Genomic DNA, 19,021 nt, shown 5'->3' with positions numbered 1-19,021 from the left:
ACTTACAACCTTGGTATCTGCCCGCTATTCTCTCTCATTCCACTGTTTTTCAGCATTCCCTGATTCAGCCTACACGTGACACCATTTCTGAGTATCAAGGGCTGTGGAACAAGATTCCTTCTAGATAGGGAGGCGTACACCCTCTTGGGCATTGCTCTGTCAACAAGGTTACAACTGATCTTTTGTCTCAATTTTACTTTCTGGCCTGATTTCCCCATAACCTTTGATTCTCCTTTCATCCAAAAAATTATCTTGGCCCTCAATGTACTCTATTTAATGGATCATTAAAAATGATTCTGTTCCATTTAATGCTTTTTCCTGCTTGAGGAATTTAAAGATTTGAAACTGAGGAAAAATCCTTTCTTGCCTGTTGGAGATAGCTGACCCCTTTCAGTTTTGGACTCCATATTCCTTCCAGTGATAACATACTTGTACTTACTATGGTTGGTCTCATTTGTCTAATTAAATAATTTCCTTTACATTGGTGAGACCCATTGTAAATTAGTGGACCATTTCATTGAGCACCTCTGCATCATCTATCACAAGCAGGACTTCCTGGTGGCAAAATGTTTTAATTATGATTATCATTCCACTGTGTTGATCCAAGGCCACCTCTTCTGAGAAGATGATGCCAACCTCAGGGTGGAGGAGCAACACCTTGTATTCCATCTGGTAGCCTCCAATTTGATGATATGAATATTGATTTTTCCTTCCAATGAACAAAAATTTACCCCCCCATTCTCCCCACTGACTTTTTACTTCTCACCTGCCTATTACTGCCCCAAGTGCCCCCCTCCCTATTCCCTTCCTACAGTCCACTCTCCTCTCCTATCTGATTCTTTCTTCTCCAGCCCTTGACCTTTCTCACCCACCTGGCTTCACCTATCATCTTCCAGCTGCCTCTTTCCCCTCCCCTCCCCCGCCCCAACTTTTACTTCAGGCATCTTCCTCCCCATATCCAGTTGTGAAGAATGATCTCGGCCTGAAATGTTGACTCTTTACTCTTTTCCATAGATGCTACCTGACCTACTGAGTTCCACCAGAATTTTGTGTGTGTTACTTTGGATTTCCAGCATCTGCAGATTTTAAGACCATAAAATATAGGAGCAGAAGTAGGCTATTCGGCCCATCAAGTCTTCTCTACCATTCAATCATGGGCTGATCCAATTCTTCCAGTCATCCCCACTCCCCTGCCTTCTCCCCATACCCTTTGATGCCCTGGCTGATCAAGAACCTATCATACTCTGCCTTAAGTGCACCCAATGACTTGGCCTCCACAACCGCTTGTGGCAACAAATTCCACAGATTTACCACCCTCTGATTAAAGTAATTTCTCCGCATCTCAGTTCTAAAAGGATGTCCTTCAATCCTGAAGTTGTGCCCTCGTGTCCTATAATCCTCTACCATGGGAAATAACTTTGCCATATCTAATCTGTTCAGGCCTTTAACATTCAGTATGTTTCTATGAGATACTCCCTCATTCTTTTGAACTCCAGGGAATGCAGCCCGAGAGCTGCCAGATGTTCTGTTCAGGCCTTTTTAACATTCAGGATGTTTCCATGAGATACTCCCTCATTCTCTTGAACTCCAGGGAATACAGCCTGAGAGGTGCCAGACGTTCTGTTCAGGCCTTTTAACATTCAGAATGTTTCCATGAGATACTCCCTCATTCTCTTGAACTCCAGGGAATACAGCTCAAGAGCTGCCAGATGTTCCTCACACGGTTGTCCTTTCATTCCTGGAATCATCCTCGTGAAATTTTCTTGTGTTTGTCATCTCTCACTACTATAAACTCTGAGCAAAATGAGCCCAGCCACCTTAATTTTTACGTATCACATCCCAGAACTCAATATAGCAAATGTTTAGAGCTGACATAAAGGAACAGGGAGATGGAAGAACTCAGCAGGTCAAGCTGTATCTATGAAAGTTGATGTTTTGGTTCGAGACCCTGCTTTAGGACTGAAAAGGAAGATTGTCAGTATATAGCAGTAGAAGGGAGGAGTGAATGATTAAGTGGAAGCAGATGAAGTTGGGGGGGGCAGGTATGAATGATGCACAGATGCAACCAGTTCGGGGAGTGGATGGGACCTTTCAAGTAGTGCTTCAATGAACACCTCTCGGAAATCCGTAGCTCTGCTGACTTCTCTTTCTCTACCCTGATATTACATCCTCAAATAACTCTAATCAAATACAAGTTTTCCTCCATAAAGCGACTTTGTTTCTAATTAACAAAGTTCTGTGTTTATAGGCATTCTTATCATTTTAGTAATGATTTGTAGCATTACTTGGTTTGTTGAGTTGGTGGAATCACAGCTTTTGGGGTATCTATTGATTTATTCATTTATTTATTTAGAGATACAACATGGTACAGGCCATTCTGGCCCAACAAGCCCACACCATTTAATTACACCCATGTGGCTGATTAACCTACTAACCCACACGTCTTTGGAATGTGGGAGGAAACCGGAGCACCAGGAGGAAACCCATGTGGTCAGGAAAGAAAATACAAGCTCCTTACAGACAGTGGAAGAATTGAATCTGAATCATTGCTGCTGTAATAGCTTTACACTAATTGCTATATTACCATAACATCGCTTTAGAGCAGGGGATCCCAATCATTTTTATGCCATGGACCCCAGGGTTGGCAACCCCTGCTTTAGAGGAACACATTGGTTATAGCACACAGAAAGAGGATGTTTAGTCCATTGCTGGCTGTATATATGGGCAGTGCTGCAGTTCCCACTTCCCTGTACCCATCTTAACTTTGCTAAGTCTGTTTTTTTTTCAGATATTCATCAAGTTCCCTTTTTGAATACCACCCACCCCCCAGCAACACATTCACTGTACCCATGGTATAAGGTTTTTCTTCATGTCACTTTTGCCATTTTCTTTCATTATATGTGCACAGTTCTTGAGTAGAGTCTGTCATATACACTTAATATTCTAATTTTTATCACCTTGTGGCAGAAATACAGCACTGACCTTGCTATATTTTCCCAAATTGATCAGACCCTCATAAGCAAGTTTTCCACAGTTTATTCTCACAGTTTTCTGATCATTACAAAGCCAATATTTTCCACTATTGATAACTTATACATTCCGTTAGCAAAAAAAAATCAGTTCAGTCAGCTATTACTTCATTAGTTTTGCACTTAAAAAACTGTCCTATTGTATTAGATAGTATCGCATTTTGAATATCTGTGACTCAGATACAGTCTAGATAGTCCACTAAATTTTTAAAAGATATTTTTGTTATAGCTGCATCCAATGTCTCTTTTCTTAGGTATGTTAAACAGCATTCTTGTAAGGACCAACTGAGCTATTGTAATATTTAATCCATGACATCCTGTATGTCTGTGAGCATTTCTTTGGGATTTGTTCTGCCAAGATCTATCGTTACCTAGTTCTGGACTGAGAATTACTAAACAAAAAAATTGCCTTGTGGCTATGAGTGTCATCATAATTTTAGTTTGATTGAGTGATTCCAGTGAACATGCCTAACATTTTATAATCTAATTAAAACTGAAGGATTCTGCTAATTTCCTTCACTCTTTTATACTGTTAGTTCCTGCACTCGCATAGGGAATTCCCTGATGGTTTCCCCAAGCAACCATTCTTCACAGTTGAATCAAGTTCTGAGCATTTTCTGCAAAAATATTCAGTGAAGACAGAATGAGAATGAGAATTAGAATCACAAGAAACTGCAGATGCTGGAAAATGGAGCAAGATAAAGTGATGGAGGTACTCAGCAAGTCAGGCAGAATCTATGGAGGGAAATGCATAGTTTACATTTAGATCTTCACCTGAATCAACTTGCTCTACCCTTTCCCTCCAAATTTTTATACTGACTACCTCCCCTTCCAATCAGATGAAGGGTCTTGACGTAAAATGTCAGTTGTCCATTTCCCTCCAAATGCTGCCTGACCTACTGAGCTCTTTCAGTGCTTTGGGTGTTGCTAAGAATTAGGATCGTTCCCTCTGAGGAAAAAAAAACAGTATTGGTTACAAAACATTAATTATTGGGACATATTAATATCCTTTCTTTCCAAAACCAGGATGGATATTTTGCCAATTGAATAAGAGGATAGTTGACCAATCAGCAACCTGTGAGAATAACCAACAAGCATCTATTATATATTCTTTATGTATAGAGATAGGATTGATCTCTACAAAATGGTGACACTAAATTTGAGGAGTATAGCATCTAAGAGAAATTACCTCTTCTAAGAATAATTATTCATTATAAGACAAGAGAAGGATGGAAACACTCAGCAAGTCAGGGAGTATCTGTGGAAAGAGAAACCAGGGCAATGATTTGAATCTAAGACCCCTTCTCAGAATTCTGAATCCTGATGAAGGTTCTTAGAACTGAAACATTGACTCTGCTTCTCCTTCCTCAAGTTGCTACCTGAATGTTTACGGCATTTTTCTCTTTTTGGTTCGGATTTCCACCATACACAGTGTTTTGATGGAGGAGGGGTCACAGTTTGAGGATAAAGGGGAAGCCTTTTAGGACCGAGATTAGGAAAAACTTCTTCACACATAGAGTGGTGAATCTGTGGAATTCTCTGCCACAGGAAACAGTTGAGGCCAGTTCATTGGCTATATTTAAGAAGGAGTTAGTTATGGCCCTTGTGGCTAAAGGGATCGGGGGGTATGAGGGAAGGCTGGCACAGGGTTCTGAGTTGGATGATCAGCCATGATCATATTGAATGGTGGTGCAGGCTCGAAGGGCCGAATGGCCTACTCCTGCACCTATTTTCTATGTTTCTATGAGACACAAGAGACTGTGGCTGTGAGAATCTGGAGCAGCAAACAACTTATTGGAGGAGCTCAGTGGGTCAAATGGCATCTGTGCGTGGAGGGGTGGGATCGTCAACATTTAGGATTGAAATCCTGCATCAGGAGGAACTCAGTAGGCCAGGAAACATCTATGGAGGGAAGTGGGTCATCTAGCAGATTTTTGATGTCATTGCTTCTTGATTTCCATTTACTAAGAATGATTCAACTTCTTCAGTCCCTGTGCCTTACTGACTAGCTTGCCAAAACAACTTCAGTCCAGTCAGCTACCATTTTAGTAATTCCACATTTTTTACATCCTAAACACTTAAATAGATCAGAAAGGTTTCTGCCTGGTTCAGAGCTTCCACCTGATATGTTGATAATCCCATTCACACTCTCCCTACCCCACCCCATTACAGATGCCGTTTGACCTGCTGGGGGAGAAGCCGACAGCGATGCAGGTGGATGCTTTCCTGGTGTCATGGATTCTTGATTACCTGACTGGCAGACCACAGTACATGTGCTTGCAACACTGTGTGTCCGACAGAATGATCAGCAGCACTGGGGCTCCACAGGGGACTGTCTTGTCTCCCTTTCTCTTCACCATTTACACCTCAGACTTCAACTACTGCACAGAGTCTTGTCATCTTCAGAAGTTTTCGGATGACTCTGCCATAGTTGGATGCATCAGCAAGGGAGATGAGGCTGAGTACAGGGCTACGGTAGGAAACTTTGTCACATGGTGTGAGCAGAATTATCTGCAGCTTAATGTGAAAAAGACTAAGGAGCCGGTGGTAGACCTGAGGAGAGCTAAGGTACCGGTGACCCCTGTTTCCATCCAGGGGGTCAGTGTGGACATACCTGGGAATACGAATTGGCAATAAACTGGACTGGTCAAAGAACACTGAGGCTGTCTACAAGAAGGGTCAGAGCCGTCTCTATTTCCTGAGGGGACTGAGGTCCCTTAACATCCGTCGGACGATGCTGAGGATGTTCTATGAGTCTGGTGACCAGTGCGATCATGTTTGCTGTTGTGTGCTGGGGCAGCAGGCTGAGGGTAGCAGACACCAACAGAATCAACAAACTCATTCGTAAGGCCAGTGATGTTGTGGGGATGGAACCGGACTCTCTGACGGTGGTGTCTGAAAAGAGGATGCTGTCCAAGTTGCATGCCATCTTGGTCAATGTCTCCCATCCACTACATAATGTACTGGGTGGGCACAGGAGTACATTCAGCCAGAGACTCATTCCACCGAGATGCAGCACAGAGCGTCATAGGAAGTCATTCCTGCCTGTGGCCAGCAAACTTTACAACTCCTCCCTTGGAGGGTCAGACACCCTGAGCCAATAGGCTGGTCCTGGATTTATTTCATAATTTACTGGCATAATTTACATATTACTATTTAATTATTTATGGTGCAACTGTAACGAAAACCAATTTCCCCCGGGATCAATAAAGTATGACTATGACTATGGGGTGGACGATGTTCACTTCAGCCAGCGCCCGGTGCCGGGCCGGAACCTTTGTGCGCGGCTTACGGGAGTGACGGTCCGCTGTAGGTGGCGGACGCGTTCCTGTTCCACGTGCCGGTTGTTGGGGCTGAGTGAGCGGCTGCTGCGAAATGGATTTGATCCCCACTATCGGCGATGAGGACCAGGTTCCGGAGGAGGAGGAAGAGACGGGGTCAGAGGGAGAGGTGAGGGCTGGTGTCCCGAGTGATTGTTGGGAGGGTGTTGGGGGGACGCGGCTGGGCCTGAGAGAGATTGTCAGAGTCCACAAGGACCATCCACCCTCCCCTGTCTGTGCCCCCCTCTTTCTGTCTCTGCTCCTCTCTATCTGTGTTTGTGTCTCTTTCTGTTTATCTGCAAGTGGATCCTTGACTTCCTCTTCACTGAGTGACCACAGTCAGTGCGGAGCAGTAATAACACCTCCTCGCTGACCATCAACGAAGACGCACCTCTTAACGCACCGCTCTTCTCTCTGCTCCCACGATTGTGTGGCTAAGCACAGCTCAGACATGATCGCCGATGGCTCCACTGTTGTTGGCCGAACCCCAGATGGCGATGAGGGGGCACACACGAGTGAGATAGAGCAGCTGGTTGTGCCGCAACAACAACCTCACTTCGTGTCAGCATAACCGAGGAATTGATTGTGGACCTCAGGAAGGAGACGTTGGGAGAACACACTCCCGTCCTCACTGAGGGGTCTGTGGTGGAGGGGGTGAGCAGTTCTTGGCATCAGCCTCTCAGAGGATCTTTCCTGTGCCCAACATATTGATGCAATCACGAAGGAGGTCCTACTTCATTAGGAATTTGAAGAGATTCGGTATGTCGCAGAAGACTCCTGCAAATTTCTACCGTTGTGTGGTCAAGAGCATTCTGACTGGTATAGAGGCACAGAGGCTCTAATATGCAGGATCAAAAGTGTCTTCAGATGTTTGCAGACTCAAGTCAGTTCCATTAGGAGCAAAATTCTCTCCACCACTGAGGACATCTTAAAGAGGCAGTGCTGCTAGAAGGGGGCATTCATCATTAAGGACCCTGGCCATCTGGGACATGCAGTCTTATTACTCCCATCGGGGATGAGATACGAATTTAGGAACAGCTTCTTCCCTCTGCATTCAGATTTCTGAATGGTTCATGAACACTATCTGTTCATCCTCTTTTGCGCTATTTATTTATTTATTTTGTAATCTTTTAATTACGTGGGCCAAGTTGTTAAGGCATTGGACTAGTGACCTGAAGGTTGTGCGTTCGAGCCCCAGCCGAGGGAACGTGTTGTGTCCTTGAGCAAGGCACTTAATCACACATTGCTCTGCGACGACGCTGGTGCCAAGCTATATGGGTCCTAATGCCCTTCCCTTGGACAACATTGGTGTCGTGGAGAGGGGAGACTTGCAGTATGGGCAACTGCTGGTCTTCCATGCAACCTTGCCTAGGCCTGCGCCCTGGAGAGTGAAGACTTTCCAGGTGCAGATCCATGGTCTCACAAGACTAACAGATGCCTTTAATTTAATCTTTTAATGACTTACAATGTACTGCTGCCACAGTGCAACAAATTTCATGTCATATGTCAGTGATGATAAGCCTGTTTCTGTTTGCAGAATTGCAAAATAACTGAGTTAACTGTGGGATCATTTCAAAATAAACCAGGAAAATCGAGCAAAAATAGTGGGAATATATACTGTACAGTGATCTTTGTGTCCTTGTAAGTGATTCACAAGAAACTCGAATTCAGGCAGCTTGGAAAAAATCTAATGTAGAGAAAGAATCCTTGCAAGCATAACTGGTGCCACACCTGCCCCTACAAATCCTCCTTCACCACCATCCAGGGTCCCAAACAGTCCTTCCAGGTGAGGCAATGCTTCACCTGTGAGTGTATCCAGTGTTCCTGGTGTGGCCTCCTGTATATCGGTGAGACCCGACATAGATAGGGAGACCACTTCATTGAGCACCTTCCGCCACAAAAAGCAGAATTTCCAGGAGGCTACACATTTCAATTCCACTTCCCATTCCCATTCCAACCTGTCAGTCTGTGGCCTCCTCCATTGCCAAGGCGAGGCCACACTCAGGTTGGAGGAGCCATACCTTGTAGTCTGTCTTGGCAGCCTCCAACCTGATGGTATGAACATCGATTTCTCAAACTTCCGGTAACTCTCTCCTCTCCACCGCCATCTCATTCACCATTCCTGTTTCCCCTCTCTCACCTTATCTCCCTCTGGTGCTCATCTCCCTTTCCTTTCTTCCATGGTCTTCTGTCCTCTCCTATCAGATTCCCCCTTTTCCAGCTCTGTATCTCTTCCACCAATCGACTTCCCAGCTCTTTGCTTCACCCCTCCCCCTCCCAGTTTCACCTATCACCTGCTGCCTTGTACTTCTTCCTCTCCTCCCCCCACCTTCTTGGTCTCCACCCCCCCTCCCACTTCCAGTCGAGATGAGGGGTCTTGGCCTGAAACGTCAGCTGTACTCTTTTCCCTGGATACTGCCTGACCTGCTGAATTCATCCAGCATTTTGTGTGTGTTGCTCTCGATTTCCAGCATCAGTAGATTTTCTTGTGTTTAAAACATTATTATTTATTGCTAAAGGGTTTGATACCAAAGTATGGAAGTTATTTTTCAGAAGTAGAAAGTATTCATCATCACATTATGTGCCATGTCTTACACCATGGGTTTTCTCTAACTTGCAGTAAATTCTGCCCCCTACCCCTTCTCTCTTCTTCTTTTCGCCATTCTGGCTCCCCTCTTATCTCTTCTCTTCTCCTTACCCGCCTATCAGTTTCCTTTTGTGCTCCTCCTTCCCTTCCTCCCAAAGTCCAGTCTCTTCACCTATCAGATTCCTTCTTCTTGAGCCTTTCCCACCTATCACCTCCCAGCTTCTCACTTCATCCCCTCCTCCACCCACCTAAATTCATCCCTCGTCTGGCTTCACCTATCACCTTCCAGCATGTACTCCTTCCCTCCCTCCACCTCCTCATTCAAGCTTCTTCTCCCATCCTTTCCAGTTTTGATGAATGGTCTTGGCCTCTTTCCATAGATACTGCCTGACCTGCTGAGTTCCTTTGGCATTCTGTGTGTGTTGCTCGGATTTCTAGCACCTGCAGATTTTCTCTCGTTTGTGATCTGCAGAATCTCTTGTGTGTACAATTTCAAGCAACTTTTAAGAGGGTTTGGATTTATACACTTTTAAATCAAATGTGGGTGGCCCATTATACTTATTGTATTCTTTCTAACTGTATAATATGGTTGGAGCTTAACAGAGTCAGAAGTCTAATTCAGCAGTCCAGTACAGAATGCTAGTGGATGTCAAGAAGCTCGGTTCTTAGCTGACTAAATTTCAGGTTGGGAGTATAGTCAATTTTGAGAATAGAAAGTTAAACAAGGAGGAGGAAACATAACGCAGAATAAATTAGAAACCAAGAGCAGGCAAGGGGATTAAGATCAAAAGGGAAAATACCCATGATATGTCGCATTTAGTTAGATGAATGGAGCTGGTACCTGCCAGAATGCACTGCAGTTTGCTTAGAGTTCTGTACTTGCATTTTATAATTAAAACATTGGAAATGTTTTGTACTGTTGGATGAATCGTTAGAAAAGTAATTCTTTCAAAAATTATCATTAAAGCTAATGCTGTTTATTAAAGAACATTATTTTCTTTACTAGTTGTCAAAATGATTAAATGGATTTGCAGCAAGGCATTTCATTTGGATTATTGATCTGGTCAGGTAATCAGCGAGGATGACAGGTCATCTTGAATATTGCATTTGCTTCTGACTTATAAGGCTGTTTTATGTTTTGTTTAGGAATTGCCTATCGTTTTGCTGAAGAAGAAGAAGTTAAAGAAGCGATGTGTGGACTTCAGTGAAGACTTTTTCTTCACCGAGAAGGATGGGGAATATGATGATGGTTGGGTGATGGCAGATGTCCTGAGTCAATTGAAGAAAAATGTGAGGATCTGTTACTCAGTAGCATGAAAGCAGTAGCCCTCATGGCTTTAAATAAAACATGAATTGCAATCGTGTTGTAACGCTCAAAGTTGTGCAACGGTCACGTGGTTGAGTCAGAAACTTCCAGTCACACTGCGAGGAACTGCGTGCACGGTGCTGGTCTTCGCTGCTTGCTATTGGATATGGCCTTTCCAGCGGATTCTAACTTCTGTGCCATTTATGGCCTGATTTTTAATATGGGATGAACAAAATGGCAGATATCTGGAAAGATCAAGGATCAAAGGCATTTTAATTTTCTGCCTGATCTTCCAATGTTTTCTTAATTAGATGATTTTGACTGCTAATATAGCAAAAGCAATATTCTTTGTCCTGTAAAACTGAGTAACACAACTTTTAGAAACCTTTCCTTTTTTGTACCGAGTGAAGGGCTTTTGGATTAAAATGTGACATTGATAATCTGAAGTATATGTATGGATTGTGCATATGTTCCTAAATGGGGCACAGATCTAATTATTTAACTATTGGTGCTGAGGCGTTTCACTTCACTAAGTTTTATTTCTTAACCCTGTAAGGCATTGGTCACAAGTGAACTAGTCTAACTTCTGGGTTCCTAACTTAGCAGCTTGTGATTTTTGACTGGCTATATTTTATTAACCCCATAAAGGATTGATATGTTTGTTTATTTTCAGAAAGCACCGACGACCCTAGATGAAAAAATAGACAAAATTCGAAAGAAAAGAAAGAAAGAGGTCAGTTGTTTGTAAAGTATTCATCAATGGATTGAAATTGTCTGATTACTCAGATGTAAGAAGTTCAATGAAACAAGGGCATTGGCATCTGCCATAAACTAGATTTACTAGCCTCATCCTTTATCCTGAATTTTCACTATTTCTTCTTTTTATGTATATCTTAAAGTAATAAAACTAATAAGTAAGCTCTTGGTGTGCAGGAGTTTTTTCCATCCACAGGCATGGTCCCCAGAATATCAGTCAGCTGCTGGAGCATTCACAACATTCTTTCAATTTAGCCCTGTAATTCCCCAAAAGTTAGAAGTCTGCGCCAGTGATGTACTGCAGGAATCAGTGCTGGGACCCTTTTTGTTTATGATAGCCATTAATATTGGCATTATGCTTAGTAAGTGTACAGATGATATGAAAATTCATAGTGGTGTGCGTAATGGAGGAAGTTGGCAAAGGCTCAGCAGGGTCAAGATTGGATAGAAAGTTGTGCAGGACATTGCAGATTGAATTTGATTCTTGCAAGTGCAAGGTGATGCATTCTGGAAACTCAAGTGGGGGTAGGATATTTATAGTAAATGGGAGGGTACGGAGGAATATTGATGCCTGAGAGACCTTGGAATTCTCTCAAAGTAGCAACAAGTAGATAGGGTGTTGAAGAAGGTTTATGCCATGCTGGCCTTCATAGCTCAGGGCATAGAATATAAACGTTGGAATATTAGGTTGTAACTTTACAAAACGTTGTTTATAGTGCATGTGCAGGGAGTACTGTGTGTTGTTCTGGTCACCGCACTATAGGAAGGATGTGCTTGCACTAGAGGGAGTGCCAAAAATGTTGCCTGCATTAGAGGACTTCAGTTATGGGGAGAGATTGGATAGGCTGGGTTTGCTTTCCCTGCAGTGAAGAAGATTGAGTGGTGACAAGATAGAAGTACATAAGCTTGTCAGAGGCATAGATAGGGTAGATAGTCATAAACCTTTTCCCTTGATAGACATTTAAAAGCAAGAGGGCAAAGGTTTGAGGTGAGAGGAAAGTATGTGAAAGGGCATTTGAGGAAAGTTACCTGGAACCTGATGCCAAGGTTGTGGTGAGTCAGATTTAATCACTCTGTTTAAGGGATGTGCGGACAGGCATGTACATAGCTAAGACATAGAAGGATAAGTGTATAAGGTGTCCAGGGAGGGGCAGTGCCTCTGGTGAAGGGGCTTGTGTCCAATCTGGGGCAGCTCACTCACCTTTGGTCCCTAGCAGATATTGAGCTCACCTGCGGCTCCAAGTAGCTGTTTGTATGCGACAGCGGCCACATCCTGGTATGCCACTTTGACAGACGGGCTAAACCAGGTGAGAGCAGCTGGCAGGCCTCATACCTCAATGAGATAGGAATGTGCTTGTCCTCGTGTGTGAAAACAGCACAGGTGAAGGGGGCGGATGAGATCTACAGTGAGATCTGGCAATTAAATCATCAAGGAAGGCGGTTCTGCAACACTCGATGGAGAGTGAAGGGCATGGACAAGGCACCGAGGTAGTTAGGGTCATCCACTGCAACCAAGGAAAATCCTAGTAGTGATGACTATTCGTATCAATGGATCCAGAGTTCCGAGGTCGAGAGAATGGAATTGCCCCAGAGCAACGGCTCTCCCACTTTAAAATCTCCCCCACACGAGTTTCCTGCCATCATTGGATACAACAGACAACCGCCACCACAGAAGGATATAGTGTGGATGGGCACAAAGATCAACGTGGACATGGTGGTGCAAATGGACCCATTTGATGTACAACTAGGATAGCACCAAATATATAGAAGCTGAGACCTTTGTGGTATGACTGAAGTAGAAGAAAGATTTTTGTTTTAAATCAATATGATACCAGGAACAGTGGAGGTGTTGAGAAAGCATGTATGTGTGGAACTCAATAATAATCAACAGCAACAGATAGCTATAAAGTCCAATAGAATGTCGGCCAGCAAACTGTTAACATGATGTGCAAGAAGATGGCACCGGCGAACAACACGATTAAGGGCAGGTCACGAAACTACTTCTCTCATAGAAATGTAGAAACATTGAAAACCCACAGCACAATACAGGCCCTTCGGCCCTCAAAGTTGTGCCGAACACGTCCCTACCTTAGAAATTACTAGGCTTACCCATAGCCCTCTATTTTTCTCAGCTTTCACTTCTATGTTTTATTTTTCTTTCAAATGTGGTTCTGCTACTGTGATCTACATGGTGGTGTGTTTTTGGGCCGATTGAGCAGTCTGGCGCTTCGCTGTCTCCGAGAGGGTTCCGGGAGACTTTGAGCAAACTGTGCGGCCTTGATGCCAAGAAGCCTTGATCAATTGCATCAAACCCATGACCAATTGCATTTCTCACTGATTAAAGCATCAAGGAAGATTGAAAATCATCAAGGACAAGATTATTGGAGGGTGAGCGGATGTTCAGCGCTGCCTACCAGCCTCTCGCTCGTTGCTGCCAGAGGAAGGTGTTTGTGTTCTGGGTTTATTTGATGCGGTTTGTGGAATAGACTCTGTAGTTCACGTTATGATGTGTTTCTACTTTTTGGTTGCTCCTTTTTTTGTTGCTGTTTTGGATGAAAATCATGCAGCCTGCAGTACACTGAGCTGAACTGAATATGCCTGGATGCTTCCTCTTTTTATTTGTTTTATATTCTGTGTTTCTCGCTTTTTTTTGTTGCCATTTGCATGATTTGGTATTTTTTGGTGGGGGGTTGGATGTTTTTCTTTTCATGGTTGTCTGAGGGGAAGATGTATGAAGTACTGAGATCTATACTTTGTTTATAAATGTACTTTGAATCTATAAATAACATCCAAAATTGACAAACTTGGCTTGTAGACAAAGAAAACATGTACATATTATCCTTGTTTCTATGATAATCTAACTCTGCTTAGACAACTGAGTATTGAGAAGTTTTGATGCTGCAACTCTGGAAGAGAAATGAATTGTTCTTATCGTGTGAATACTGCAAATGTTATTTGAGCTACAGTGGTTAAATTATGATGACTGATTAGGGAGGGGGAAATGGTGGGTGGGAAACCAAGTTTGTATTCACCTGAGTAGTGATGGCTAGGAAGTAATCTAATTGAGGGCCATAAAATGAAAGAAACTATTTCCTATAGTTAGAAAGCCCTGAACAAAGGGACCTGATCTTTAATTAGAACTGAACATTCAGGGATGATCTAAACATGTGACATAAAGAGTATGTTCCTTGTTAATAATGATGTGCTGTTGATTGTTTGTCAAAAGTACATTGGTGGAATAAGTTTCAATGGATATAGTAGCTCAGGTGCTAATTGTTCAAATCCAGTAATTAAGAATTGGCTCCTTGCCAATCAAGACCTCGATTTTAAAATTATCATCTTTGTTTTCAAGTATATCCATGGCCCTGTCATTCCCTATCTCTGAAATTTTCCAGCCCTATAACCCTCTGAAATCTCCTCACTGCTCCAGTTTAGACTTCCTGATTTTTTCCCCAACTTTAATCTTCTTAATGGAAGTTTATGGAAGCCAATTTTCTTGAAGGAACACCTTGACATTATTCTTTATTCTAAATTTTACATTTATAGCATATACGTTTGCCTGATATTGAAGCAAGGCTCAGTTCTATGTAAAATGTGCAATTAGATTTTTCTCTCCTTCACTGAATGATATTATTGCATTATCTGGAGATCGCAGTAGATTAAGAAGCAATTGTTATTTCTTCTATTTACAAATGGCTTCAGAAATAGTTTTAGGTGGGGGAAGGTGATTAGCTGTTGGGGAAGTGAGGAGGAACATTAAACTGAGAGGATGAAAGAGAACAAACAACTTTTTTAAAGAATCTGAAAAAAAGCTGCAGATGTTGAAAATCTAAAGTTGAAAATCTAAAGTAGAAAATGGCGGAAATACTCAGCAGGTCTGGCATAATCTATGGGAAGAGAAAAAGTTAATGTTCTAGGTCAAAGATTCTGAAACATTAATTATATTTCTCTTCCCACAGATGCAGCCTGACCATCTGAACATTCCTGCCATTTTTTATTTTTAATACTGAACAAGTTGTACCTGTCCCTACCCATTTCTAGGAGAAATGTACAAAAGAAGCAAAGAGACCAAAGACTGATTCCACTGAGGACACAGTACCTAATGCAGACGTGGTAAAGCCAGATGAGGAAGAAGTGGATGACATTGAGGAGGATGATGAAACAAAGGAATCTGATGGAGAACAAGAGATTGATGATGATGATGATGAATCAATATCTGAATTCTCCTCTGGAGATGAGGATGTTTTACAGAAAGCAGGTAAGTAGACTGTTGGGTCTTGTCCAGTAATGTGTAACTTATTTCCAGCACTTTATTGATTTTATTTGATTTCCATTTCTTTTGTAGACACACTGAAATTAAAGGGAAAGAAGAAAATTCCTCAGAATGTGAGTACTCCTCGTGCTTCATCTCCTTGGGTGATTTGGCTTGAACAACAATGATGTTATTGTTAAAGCTGAGTCTAAGTTTACAAGTCTGTTGCCGGGGCTTGAGGACCTGAGTTACAAGGAAAGGTTGAATAGGTTAGTACTCGGAGTGTAGAGATGAGAGGAGATTTAATGGACGTAGACAAAATTATGAGGGGTGTAGATAGGGTAAATGCAAGCAGATATTTTCCACTGAGGCTGGATGAGACTAAAACTAGAGGTCATGGGTTAAGGGTAAAAGGTAAAATGTTTAAGGGGAACGTGACGGGAAATTTCTTCACACAGACGCTGGTGAGTGTGGAGTGAGCTGCCGACAGAAGAGGTGGTTGATGGTTCGATTTCAACATTTAACAGAAATTTGGATAAGTACATGGATAGGCGTGGTATGGAGGGTGGGTGCAGGTTGATGGAACTAGGCAGAATACTAGTTTGGCATGGACTAGATGGGAGAAAGGGCCTGTTTCTATGCTGTGTTATTCAATGACTTTCATAGCTTTTTCAGAAACCTCATCAGGTAGTTTTTCACGATCCTTAATAGCAGTTGAGATTTTATTTTTCTGTGCTCAGCTCTGAATTGCAGAGCTGGGCAAGAGCTGTTTGAATGCTGACTGGTGGCTTGGGAATGGAGAGAGATCTGAAAGCAGGAAAGTAACGGTAATTGGTTTATTATTGTCACAGGTACTGAGATACAGTGGAAATCTTCTGCTTGCATGCCATCCAAATAGATTGTTCCATTCTTAAGTGATTCGAGATAGTGCAAAAGAAAAGAATTGACAGAATGCAGGGTATAGTATTAAAGTACCATGCAGGTAGGCAAATAAGATGCAATAATGAAGGGACAATATCAGGATTGATTGAAAGGAAAGGATTGAGGGATGGGCTAAAAGTGATGAAGGAGTAAAAATGAAAAGTTATGAGGAGAATAGTGAACGAGAACAAGTAAGGATGATCAGCGTAGGATGCATTGGAAGAATTAAGTACAACTTGAATAAACGAGTACAGATCTACAGAATTGAAGGTAGGAGAGCTGTGTGATAAGATTAGGAGCTGAAGGATGCTGGAAAAAATAAGTTGTGGGAAGAATAGGAAATATTTTTGATGGAGGGGTATGATGTGAAGATGTTTTTGTGTCAGCTCCCAGTTTCATACAGCTGTTTCTGCACCAATACAGAAATCAGGTGTGTTCTTTGAGGATGCCCCAGAAGTTGATGACAGCCTAACATTTCAGGACATGAATCTCTCTCGACCGCTTTTAAAGGTATTATGTTTTATTGAACAATACTTGAAGCATGCAGCTGTCATGGGACATATTTGCCCCTTCAAGGTGATGGCATGTAAAGTTTAAGGTTTTTATGATAATTTCTGCTTGTAAATTCATTTGTGGGGAGTGAGCTTGTGTTCATTTTGACTCTGAAGAATCTCTGTTATGTAATGTACGATCTTGATTCATCTTCAGAAATTGATCACACAATAATGCAATACACATTAATAATTTATTGTTTCATAATGGTCTCTCCTTCTAATTAATCTCCCCTCTCCATGAATTGTTGCATTGGTCCAGTCTCCCAATTCTTTACTATCTTCCCAAGTGATCATTCATGTGGACCTGCACAATGATTTGAGTCATCACCAAGTTCTATGCAGCCCCATAGGTGCAATTTTTAACAAGAAATTCTGGATGAGGTGAGAATCCTGCTTGATTTTATCCCTCCCCAGCTTGCATTAGTGAGACTAGATAAAAATGACATTGATTGGTTAGGTTAGGAGATCCATGTCAGATGTGCAGAGAAATGATAAATATTTCATTTTGATAGCAAGAATTCATATGCAATATATATTATTTAAGGAATGCAAGAACAGAGAGTAATGGAATTAGTGTAATATTGCCACATGTGCAAAGCTTGTTTGCACACTGAACAAAGCATTACACAGTGCTTTGAAGTAGAACAAGGTAAAGTAATAACAGAATGCAGAATAAAGTAACAGCTATGGAGAAAGTTCAATGCAGGTAAACAATAAGGTGCAAGAACATAACAACGTAGATTGTAAGGTCAAGAGTTCATCTTATTGCACTAGGTATACATTCAATAGTCTTATAACCTCAGGTTAGAAGACCCTGGTAGTATGTGATTTCAGGCTTTTGTATCTTCTGCCTGATGGAGGAAGGGAGAAGAGAGGATGTCTGGGGTGGGTGAGGTTTTTGATGATGCTGGCTGCTTTACTGTGGCAATGAGAAGCATTGACAAAAGTCCATGTAGGAGAGGCTGGTGCCCATGAGGTGCTGAGCTGTGTCCACAGCTCTCTGCATTTTCTTGCATTCAAATGCAGAGCGGTTGCCATAACAAGCCATATACATCCAGATAAGATTCTTTCTCTGCATCATCAATAAAAATTGCTCAGGGTTGGCAGGGACATACCAAATTTCTTTAGCCTCCTGGCAATGAAGTGGTGTTGGTGAACTTTCTTGGCTGTGGCGTCTATGTGGTTGGACCAGCATTGGTGATGTTGGCTTCTTGAAACTTGAAGCTTTGAACCTCAGCACTGATGGTGTAGACGAGATGGTGCACTGCATACAGGCAATGGGTGTGTGGAGCTTTGAGTCTGCTCAGCCATCCTATACAATGGAGGTTGTTGTCTTGTCCACTTCTCCATCTTGTCCTCTAATCCCGTGATTAAGATGGCTGTCCAAGAGAATGTTGATATCAGCTTATATATTGAGCCTTCACACAGTCGTTTGTGGTAGAAAATTCCAACTATTCGTAACTCTCTAAGGCAAAACGTTTCTTTTCATCTCAGCCCTTCAGACAACTAATAAAAGCTTTATCAAAAAAAACCCCCACAGAAATGGAAGTAAATAATACAAAAGTAAAGATGCTATGTTAAATGCTTTGTAAATTGTTGATTTGGTTTTGACCTGTGTATTATGTTCAAATCTGAGCCTCAATTATAGAGAGGACATGAGTAATGCCAGGTTGGGCCTTTGAAATATGTGGGGATAATAAGATAATATGGCATTTTTCACAATAGCACAAATAAAATTAAGTGGAGATTTAATATTGAAACTTTATGAAGGATTACAATCATGTAGAAAAGGAAAAAAATATTTCTACAGAATCAGAATCAGCTTTATTATCACCAGCATGTATCGTGAAATTTGTTAACAGCAGCAGTTCAATGCAATAGATAATATAGAAGAAGAAAAAATAAGTATAATAATAAATAAGTAAATCAATTTACAGTATACGTATATTGAATAGATTAAAATTGTATAAAAAAACAGGAATAATTGTAAATTTAAAAAGTAGGTAGTGTTCACGGGTTCAATATCCATTTAGGACGGCAGTGGGGAAAAAGCTGTTCCTGATCGTTGTTTGTGCCTTCAGGCTTCTATACCTCCTACCTGATGGTAACAGTGAGAAAAGGGCATGTCCTGGGTGCTGGAGGTCCTTAATAATGGACACTACCTTTCTGAGACACCGCTCCTTGGAGATGTCCTGGGTACTTTGTAGGCTAGTACCCAAGATGGAGCTGACTAAATTTACAACCCTTTGCAGCTTCTTTTGGTCCTGTGTGGTAGCCCCCCCCCGCCCCCCACCCC

The 19,021-nt window shown here is 42.1% G+C and overlaps 1 protein-coding gene across 1 annotated transcript in view; it reads left to right on the top strand.

Annotated features, from left to right (window-relative positions):
- Positions 1-6,346: 6,346 nt before the first annotated feature.
- ddx27 (DEAD (Asp-Glu-Ala-Asp) box polypeptide 27) overlaps positions 6,347-19,021 on the top strand; it is a 54,121-nt gene continuing 41,446 nt past the window's right edge. Inside the window, exons 1-6 of the mRNA XM_063041601.1 lie at positions 6,347-6,479; positions 10,083-10,226; positions 10,916-10,975; positions 15,040-15,256; positions 15,344-15,384; positions 16,595-16,681. Coding sequence (XP_062897671.1) covers positions 6,405-6,479; positions 10,083-10,226; positions 10,916-10,975; positions 15,040-15,256; positions 15,344-15,384; positions 16,595-16,681 — 624 coding nt within the window. The 5' untranslated portion in view covers positions 6,347-6,404. The remainder of the gene's footprint in view (positions 6,480-10,082; positions 10,227-10,915; positions 10,976-15,039; positions 15,257-15,343; positions 15,385-16,594; positions 16,682-19,021) is intronic.

The sequence above is a fragment of the Mobula hypostoma genome, chromosome 2 (assembly GCF_963921235.1).
Source record: "Mobula hypostoma chromosome 2, sMobHyp1.1, whole genome shotgun sequence".
Taxonomy (NCBI): domain Eukaryota; kingdom Metazoa; phylum Chordata; class Chondrichthyes; order Myliobatiformes; family Myliobatidae; genus Mobula; species Mobula hypostoma.
Note: the sequence above shows the minus strand (reverse complement) of the source record. Positions and strands in the feature narration are given on the sequence as shown.